Source organism: Aristolochia californica, unplaced genomic scaffold (genome assembly GCF_029961685.1).
Source record: "Aristolochia californica isolate CCGP_79_NKW_82.1479 unplaced genomic scaffold, dmAriCali1.0.hap1 SCAF_6, whole genome shotgun sequence".
Classification (NCBI taxonomy): domain Eukaryota; kingdom Viridiplantae; phylum Streptophyta; class Magnoliopsida; order Piperales; family Aristolochiaceae; genus Aristolochia; species Aristolochia californica.
The window spans coordinates 2,805,077-2,814,989 of NW_027182257.1; the positions used below are offsets into that span (position 1 = coordinate 2,805,077).

General features: G+C 36.4%; 1 protein-coding gene across 3 annotated transcripts; it reads right to left on the reverse strand.

Moving 5' to 3' along the window:
- Positions 1-108: 108 nt before the first annotated feature.
- On the reverse strand, positions 109-7,169 carry LOC137934891 (uncharacterized). 3 transcript variants are annotated; one of them, XM_068779461.1, is made up of 9 exons: positions 6,908-7,169; positions 4,039-4,107; positions 3,301-3,433; positions 2,790-3,039; positions 1,849-1,977; positions 1,693-1,742; positions 1,507-1,604; positions 1,140-1,427; positions 109-774 (listed from the first exon to the last, which is right to left on the reverse strand). In XM_068779461.1, exons 2-9 carry the CDS (start codon positions 4,084-4,086, stop codon positions 301-303), a joined length of 1,470 nt encoding a protein of 489 aa, XP_068635562.1. In that variant the 5' UTR covers positions 4,087-4,107; positions 6,908-7,169; the 3' UTR covers positions 109-300. The 3 variants fall into 3 exon arrangements, with proteins under 3 accessions (XP_068635562.1, XP_068635563.1, XP_068635564.1); XM_068779462.1 differs by lacking the exon at positions 6,908-7,169 and adding an exon at positions 6,389-6,456; XM_068779463.1 differs by lacking the exon at positions 6,908-7,169 and adding an exon at positions 6,389-6,435 and having other exon boundaries at positions 4,039-4,100.
- Between the last annotated feature and the right edge of the window lie 2,744 nt (positions 7,170-9,913).

Consider the following 9,913-nt stretch of genomic DNA (forward strand, 5'->3'; position numbering starts at 1 on the left):
CAAAAGTTATCGATCAAATGGAGCTTTTTAAAAATTTGCAGATTTGGGGTTCATTGCTCAACGATAAATTAGCTAAGAGATGAAAAGTTCACAAAGGTCAGTGCCAATTCCGTGGTATTTAATGTTGTGACCTCAATGAAGAATCTAACTTCATCTTTTTCTTCACTGAAAATCCTTTAAAAAGATATTTACAACATCCCAAGAATCACTTCCTCGCTGATTCCCTCATCAAATGAACATAAAGGGAGGAGGAAGACACAAATAATATGCACATCAGGTAACTCTCTAAGAATCCCAGTTCTAGTCATCTTTCATTGCCATATCATGCCGCCTCCTTTGACCCGCTTCCACAAGGAAAGTTAAAAGAGCCTCACATACCTGAGCAGAATTGGCTTCATTAGAGTCACCGCTCAAAGATGAGTAAACCATCCAAGCATGGTCCAGTTTCTGCTTTAGCCTGACTACAACGGATCCTGGCACCTCTGCATCTCGACGAGTCACAAGTCCATCGCTTTTTTCACCATATCGGATCTGAAGTAGTTGGGCACAAGCAGCCATTGCAGCTGCAAGTGGTATAACCACCGGGACTTTGGTGGTCTGACCAACCATAGGGAGCTCAGCATGTGCTACTTGAGAGAGAGTAGCAAGAACGGCAGGAGAAATCCCAGCTTCTGTGTGGAATGAAATTATTGGAATTTCCTTGGGCAAAGGGTATTTCCTTAAGAACTGTTTCCTTCTTTCGTATGTCAAGTCTTCGAGAGCTTGCATGTCGCCCTGCAACATGAAGATCACAATTTGTATCAATCAGGGAACGACTTTTGATAGGCCTCAACAATAAAAACAAGGTATGAAGTGGTTGGGTGAAGCATGGGAATAAAATCTAGCTGCCTGGCTTTATTATTTGTGTGCTCTATCAGAACCCCTCTCTGAATAATTACTGCCATAAAATAGATAAAGCTTGCCAAAGCATAATTATCTAAATGCACAGAGAAGAGTACCTCTAGGCTTATCAATGATTCTGCCTCCTTAATTTTATTTTAAAAAAAGAAAGTTGATGAAGACACGTAAATTTCTTGACTAAATTTCAAATTTTGTGATACAACTTATTGCTGAAAACTGAAAGAAAAGCAAATAAATACCTTGATGACTTTACATATGAGAATCTCCATGAGTTGTCGTAATCTAACATAATCCCCAAGCTGCCCTTCACGCAATATATCGGAAGCAATAGGGCTACCTCCATACGGACTCTGGGCTAATGCTATTCCCGCAACCTTATCTTTCAATTCAGACCAGTACATGGACACAGCTGCTGCTGCATCTACTCCTCCTTTGCTGTGTCCGAGGAGAAGGACACGTTTCCCAGATCCCCAGTATATTTCCTCTATATACTCTTTTATTTCTCTAGCATTTTTTTCCACTGATGCCTGCACATTTAAAACTTGAATATGCAAATACAACAAACATCTACAGATGCAAAAAAGTAAGATAATGAAGCAAATCTACCTCACTGTGAATCCGTGCAATATGACAAGCCAAACCCATCTTTGAGAAATACATTTTTGTGCTACTAAAGTAAAGAGGACCGTGATTGCTGAACAGACCTGTCCATCCAAATCATGAAGGATCATAAGCAATGAGCACGAGAACAGCTTGACTTCACCTGCTGAAAATACCTAAAATCATTTGTACCTGGAACTAGTAGATACACCATGGAGTTTGGCAACTTGTGGACCCCTTTCCTGGCCAGAACAGAAAAAGTAAGAAATCAATAAGACAACCATTCATTAAAGTATCAAATAACATGGAGTGTGATGTATGAGGTAAAATAGAACAACAAGTGCGTACCTCACGTTGTCAAGTAAATCCATGAATCGTTTAGTTCCATCTTCAACTTGGGGCATCCCTGGTTCAGACTGCAGCCATCCAATGTCATCTGCCGATCCACGAATGGTCTTGCGGGCCCGAGCAAAAAGACTAAAAATTTAACCAACGAGACATCAGTCCTAGCAACATAATGTAATTTAAGTTTACTCTACAACATGAAACTGTGTGCTGTATCATATCTGTCGATCCACAAACTGTTGCCAGTGCATGCTAAGTCTAAGATTACATGAGTGACATCCCAGTCCTACCAACAACCAACATCATGGAAGTTTTGTTTTCTCTTAAGCACAAGAATATAAAACTGATTTGCAGCAAAGAAAACTCTAGTTTGAAACCTCGTATTTAGGACAAAGCAAAATTAGTTCCAATAGTGAAACATAATCTATTTATGCCTCCATCATTAAATTCCCCCCGCCTTTTCAGTGCTGGGATACGAATGTTAGTTATTTTATTGGGAAAATCATCTGAATTCAGTAAAAAGTTAATAATCCACTGTAAACTATACACCATTCAAAAACCAATGAGAATAGTCCACGTTACATGTACACCACGCAACCTAAAGGCCATAGGCCAGCCTGTATAAAACTAAAGCATAAGAAGAACAATAGGCACCCATGCTTTACTCTGGTTCAGGAGAAACTATACCATCGCAAGCCTGTGGAAGCAAACAAACATTCAAGTAGCATTAATCTCTACGACTATGGCATGGACCCTGAGGCCTTGGTTAGCACAGGAGCCTCTGGACTCTGAAAAACAAGCTTAAGTTTATAGATCTAGCACATAACTAGATTAGCCCCATACCATTTCAACGAAGAACCTCATGCATTATCCAGATCAACAACACATTATTTACACGTCTTTAAACCTCAACACATCAGTCACAGAAACTTTAACATTTATACCTTTGGAGCATAGAGCCTCCGCTTTTAGCATTTTGAGCTGGTTGTGTGTGTTGCCTAACTTGCAGAGAGTTGTTACCCACCAAGCTATCACTAGCCGATGATGCAGTGCCACGGGTCATAGAGCGTTCCAACATCAAGGAGCTGCTCCCAACTGAAGATAGAGAACCACTATCAACGGCATCTTCTGGTTGACTTGATGAAAACGTCGTCAATTCCTGTCCATCCAAGCTAGAATTTTCTGGGGCAGCTTCTGCCATTATAAGAGAAAATCATATGAGATACAATCAGAGAGCAATATATATGAAGCCATGGGCTTATGTAATGAGAACAAAAAAATGACTGGTACAAAAGATGGACAGTAAGGAGTGACACAAACAAGTAAACGCAGTTTATAAAAAGTATAATAATAATAATTTTACTAATAAAAAACTTACAACAACAACCTAGGAAATCTTTACTTTCTACCAAAATAAAACCCTAGTAAATCTATACAGCCAAAGAAGTAACGCACCCACAAAGTTGGAGAAGCATTGACCCAAATATGAAGTTGTTTGGGCAAGGTAGGTAGCAGCATCACTGAGAGCTGGAACAGATGTGAAAATCTGAGGCATAAGTGCACTGTTCTGCAACTGGTCATTCTCAATCTGACACGAGAATACTATTTATTAGCACGCCCAACCAATCAAACATGAAGCATCAAGCAATCTTAACGAGAAACCTCCATTTCTCAAGTGGTAATCGGTAATAGTAATAATAATGGTAAAAAAGTCCTAACAACCTATTGGGCCCTACTCCTCTCAGATGTAGACATGAACAGACCTTTTTGGTCCAAAATTTTAAAATGAAGTGGTTGATTGCAGAAATCTCTCACCCATTTTTGGTTTATTCCAGAAAAATAACTAACAATATCCACCAAGGCATCCATCAAAATCACATTTTCACATTTACAAGTTCCACTGCCTCCCATCAGGCAGAAAAGACAAGGCAGTCCACAGCCTCTAATGAGAAAAGAGTCTCATGTTAAACTAGAAAATCATGATGTTGAATCTTAAACTGGTAAAGAAAATAATGCTTCAGATGGACTAAAGACATTTTGTGAGAGAACCAGTAGATAAATTATATCTTGCTCAAAACTTTTCAACAAAATATTGCATCCCTCAAAATTCACCTCAGATTATTTAATCACATCAAATAATTGACCAAGGATGATATAATTTTCATGGGCAGAACTTTATGCATCAGTCCTTACCACCAATCTATTGGCTGGTTCTTCTCTGCTGGATGGCGTCTCCTGCATGCTTGCAACAAAACCTAGCAACTAGCAGAGTGAAGAAACTAAATAAATCACCAGTGATTATGTTACTGAGTTTAGATGTCTAGATATTAGAATATTAACCAACCACAATAAAATCATGAAAAGATACATAGAACTCAAACAGTAGAAACAGTTAAGTGTATTTGGGCCCAAAGTTCTATGTCACCCACACAAGCATTAGCCAATGCAGGCAAAAAGGAACTCACCCTTGCGCTTGCAAATAAGCAGGACAGGAGTACAGTAGGACATATAGCAGCGAATAATAGGAGGAAAATAAGCAAGTCATTAAAATTAAGGAATATGTTAAGCAAGGAACCTGCAAGAAAATTTATCTCTAGACATATGCACATATTGAGAAATGCTCTTTTTAAAAAATCCGATTCAAAAAGAAAAAGTATGCCTATGCATACGGGGACAATCCAAGATTTTTTATTTTTTTTTTTCTATTGCTGAGTGGTGGTTGCACACACACGAACAATACCACAATCACCTCCGTGACTTGACCGAGACCAATACAGCACCAACAACAATCAACAAATTGATGCATTCTTTATTCTGCTGTTATTTGCAACTATAACATCAACATCAAACATATGATTCTCTTGAAACTTTTAATGGAGAGGAAGATACTTCTAAATAGTAGGAAAGACAACTGGTACAAATATTACACCTCCACCTTGTTATGATGTGTCTTCAAACATAAGGCACAGTATGTTAAGAGGAATGAGAAACAACTATCCCAATCATTTGTTCTACCTTGTTGAGAACTGTTTAATGCAAAGAATTGAAGTAAAAAGATACCCAATATGGTCTTCAATATCCTGATTTATATAAACAGACAAACAACACTGACTGCAGGATGCATCCTGTGATGCAATAAATGTGCCTTCAAATGTAAGGCAGCATGGCATTCTTTTTCATTCTACTACCATGTTACTTAACTCAAATGTGAGACACCAGACAGTTACAGGAACAAGAAATAACTACCCTTATCTTTTAAATTTTTTCCTTGTCAAAACTATTTAACTAAGACTTACTAGAAGCACCCGTTGTCCCTTTCTTTTACGCTGTTCTTGTGATTGTTGATAGCACTCAAATGACACTCATACAACCCTGTGAGACTGCACACTTGCTCTAAAAGATTCCTCATAAGGCCCTACCCACTTCTTTTTTTAATGCTAAAAGGAAACAAGCAGAAGGCACTTCAACCCCACTGGGTTTTTTTAATACCCCAACTTATTTACAGTCGGGCCAGCAAAATTTAATGTGGTTCCTCATACCATGCAACAGTAAAAAGCAAAAGTGCAAAAAAGGAAAAAGAAATCAAAAGATTAGATGAGCCAAATTTGGCAGCCACTAAAAAGAAAAGGTAAGCTACAGAAAATCATAAAAGGGAGAGAGTTGCTGATAGCAGGGTGCTGACAACTAACTCCTTCCCTAGCCAGGTCGTCTGCCATACTCTTGGCACTTCAAAGGACATGCAGCCAACAGATGGCCTAGATCTACCAATGTCCTCAATGTCAATGGAGTTTACCAGGAAGTGCCCCAGCAATTCATGCAACGCATTTTTCCAACATTATTTTCTAAATTTAATAGAGCAAGTCCCTACCATTCAGACAAAACATAAATGCCAGATTATAGTGAAAAAAAATTGCCAGTGGAATTAAGCTAACCAAAGAAATTTATAAAGAACAGGGCAATCAGTCTTGAAAGAAATTGATCACATCTCACTTTTTTACCACCATCATACAAGAGTTGTTCACCTTGTGAAAGGTAGATTGCCTTGGAATTGCCAATCACTTTTCTTTCATCAAATGATTTGTTTTTGGCTGTATCATAGCCTAACATGGTGCACTAGGAAATTGTCCACCAAAACATATATCTCTGACATTCGTGTTGATTGGTCTCATCCGCCACAGCAAACCAGAGACTATTATAGATGCTATAACAAAAGTACATAAGAAAGAACCAAGAGAAAGAATTGGGTGTAAACAGTAATTTCAATATTTTATTATCAATCAAAAGTTTCACATTGGACAAAATACCCATATTGGATATTATGATCAAGGATTACTCTACTAATCTGTCTTCTTCAGAGAGACCTATAATATTTTTCTAATACAAAAGTTCAGTATTTCCCATGAATCAATGAAATAGCAAGCCAGGGTGCTTTTGCTGTGTCCAGGGTAATAAGCAGCAGGTCACTCTTTATAAATCTCAAAGTCAATTTGAGGCAAAATAACAGGTCGTTTGGGCAATATCAAAATAAACACAAAGAATTCACCTTCAACTTGGTCTGAGCTTCCTTGCCACAAGTTCTATCCGGGGATATCTTTCCGAAAAGAAGGAACCTCTATGCAAATACTTCTTCAATAGTTCTCAAAAAATAAAAAGACCCGTCACTAATGGCCAATATAATTAAACGAAAAAGGACTGAGAGGATAAGCAAATTTGCAATACAGTCACCAATATCATAACATAATAGATGTCAAAGTCAAGACTTCACAAACTCTACCAGGGTCACAAATAGCAAAGAGAAAAATAGCCAAACGCAACGGTGTATATAGCTAAATACAATCCTCACAGGGAAGTCAAACTAACAGAAACTAGGCTGACAATCAATCCATAACAAAATCCAGATAATTCATAGAGGAAGTCGAGGAGTAGTTCAAAATTTATTAACTTCATTTACCAATTTAGGGCAGGATAAATACAGACCCAAATGCTAAACCAGAACAAACTTTCAAAATAAAATCATGAATTGATCTTTGTAACCCTAACTTACAAAAATTCGAGCCCTTACCGGTAAAAGTCGGTGAAGAATCCAATTATCGAGAACAAGAGATCAACAGAAGAGCCGGGGCAACGCGATAAGATTCCAAATTGATCTTTCTATCCAGATAACGAGAGAGAAATAGGGGGAGTAGAAGGTACAAAATTCAAACCGCGTGGTAGTTTCCTTGAGTGGTGATCGATTTATTTATTTTGCAATTTTTGGGGGAAAAATTGGCGAATCCGCTGAGAAAGGGCGGGAGAATGATCTACCGACCGATGTTGCCCGAAAAACGTGGGAAGGTCTGTGGCTGCACACGTGGCGTGAGGAAGGCCGTCAAAGACTCGATTCCATTATATGCAGTGCAGCCGAAAGAAACAAAAGAGGAAAAAATTATTATTTTATTAAAAGAATTGCTTTTGACATATTTTTTTGTGTTTGTGCTATCATAAAAAACAATCTGAAAATTAATTATAGTGTTTATATTTATATTAAAAATAAATTATTTTAATTAATAATAATAAATTCCAGGAAATTAATTATATAGTTTATATTTATATTAAAGTAATTTATTTTTTTATAAATAATAAAAATAAAATTCAGAAAATTAATTATAGTGTTTATATTTATATTAAAAATTAGTTAATTTTAAACAAATATACAAATAAAATTCAGAAAATTAATTATAGTGTTTATATTTATATTAAAAATTATTTAATTTTAAAAAAATAAACAAATAAAATTCAGAAAAAAAAAATCACTAGGTATTTCTACACAATCTATTAACTCTATAAATCGATTTTTATATCACACAAAAACTCGCATAAGCAATGTGACATCTACCTACCTCAAGGTATGTAGTAGGCGATTAACTTAAAAGGGAACTGCAAGAATGAAGCCATTTTGATCATGGGTATTTCATGGTAAAATATTTACTAGTTTTTTTTAATTAAAACTAGATCAATTTTTATCACTTAAATAAATTTTTACCACATTTTACCATGTTCCTTTTATGAATGTATATATTTTTTAAATCCAATAAAATAAATTATTTGTCATGTTGCATTTTTTTATTTGTGTATAATCTAAATGTATTAAATTGACTAATCTATTATGTTAAAAAAAGTCCTCTTTTTAATTTTATTAGAAATTATATTTCATTTTCAATTACTTTTCTCCATTTTTTCAAAGAGTTTAGTTTAAAGCAATTATTGGTCACTCGGTGTAATTGATTAGAAAAATCGTATACAGTTATTTGGACTTATGTGTGTTTTTGCATTGTTAGGACTAGTTATCTGGACTTATGTGTGTTTTTTGAATCACCGGTGAATTTGGACTTATTTGTTAGTAACCCTAACAATGCAAAAACACATATAAGTCCAAATTCACCGAACACCCCTGGTAGAGCCCCATATGACTTCGCAGTCACTACGAACCGTGCCTCGTCAGTGATGGGGGTCAGGTTTCATTGGCTAATGGACACCGGTGCAGGCGACTCAGCCTAGTTTGAACTAGACCCAATCTACTCTTAATCAAATTCTCTACCCATCCCTAGGGACACATGGAAACTCAATAAAACATAAACAAAAAAATAATTCCATAGAACTTCAAAATTATTCAACATTTAAAAAATAATCCAACTAATTCTATAACAGATAACTAGTCCTAACAGTGCAAAAACACACATAAGTCCAAATTCACCGAACACCCCTGGTAGAGCCCCATATGACTTCGCAGTCACTACGAACCGTACCTCGTCAGTGATGGGGGTCAAGTTTCATTGGCTAATGGACGCCGGTGCAGGCGACTCAGCCTAGTTTGAACTGGACCCAATCTACTCTTAATCAGACTCTCTACCCATCCCTAGGGATACATGGAAACTCAATAAAACATAAACAAAAAAATAATTCCATAGAACTTCAAAATTATTCAACATTTAAAAAATAATCCAACTAATTCTATAACAGATAACTAGTCCTAACAATGCAAAAACACACCTAAGTCCAAATTCACCGAACACCCCTGGTAGAGCCCCATATGACTTCGCAGTCACTACGAACCGTACCTCGTCAGTGATGGGGGTCGGGTTTTGTTGGCTAATGGACGCCCGTGCAGGCGACTCGGCCTAGTTTGAACTAGACCCAATCTACTCTTAATCAGACTCTCTACCCATCCCCAGGGACACATGGAAACTCAATAAAACATAAACAAAAAAGTAATTCCACTGAACTTCAAAATTATTCAACATTTAAAAAATAATCCAACTAATTCTATAACAGATAACTAGTCCTAACAATGCAAAAACACACCTAAGTCCAAATTCACCGAACACCCCTGATAGAGCCCCATATGACTTCGCAGTCACTACGAACCGTACCTCGTCAGTGATGGGGGTCGGGTTTTGTTGGCTAATGGACGCCCGTGCAGGCGACTCAGCCTAGTTTGAACTGGACCCAACCTACTCTTAATCAAAAGCTGTACCCATCCTAGTAACTAGGGCAAACATAAGAAAATATAAACAAAACAAAAAAAACCTTGTGGTGGATATTTATAACACCCAAAGCTCCTCACCACATGGCATGATCATTCCATGACACTTCAAATTTATTCAACAACTAGCAACTTCATAAATCAGAAAATTAAACGAAATTAACTAAAATTAAACTAACAACTTCAGAAAATACAATTTTCAATGGCATAGGAATCCATAAACTAAAGTTAAACTTTATAATAATTTTAATTTATTTTCAATTGACAGTAAACAGTGAATCACAAAAAATCAATACAATAATTAAACAGTAAATTACAAAAAAAATCAATACAATAATTAAACAGTAAATCACAAAAAAAAAAAATCAATACAGTAATTAAACAGTAAATCACAAAAAAAAAAAATCAATACAGTAATTAAACACAGTAATTAGATTCAATTAACAAAAACCCTAAAAAATCACCCTGCTAAATCGGTTTCTGAAATTCAAATTCTAGTTTGGAGGGTGAATAGGGCTTCGGTTTTGAGAGAAGGGGCGGCGAGAG

Bases quoted from the DNA above. Each gene is read 5' to 3' on its own strand.
- LOC137934891 (XM_068779461.1), bottom strand. From the start codon at position 4,086: ATGCAGGAGACGCCATCCAGCAGAGAAGAACCAGCCAATAGATTGGTG. The intron at 1,743-1,848 runs GTACGCACTTGT...TGTTCTGGCCAG, and splicing joins GATTTACTTGACAACGTGAG to GAAAGGGGTCCACAAGTTGC. The intron at 775-1,139 runs GTATTTATTTGC...TTCATGTTGCAG, and splicing joins TCATATGTAAAGTCATCAAG to GGCGACATGCAAGCTCTCGA.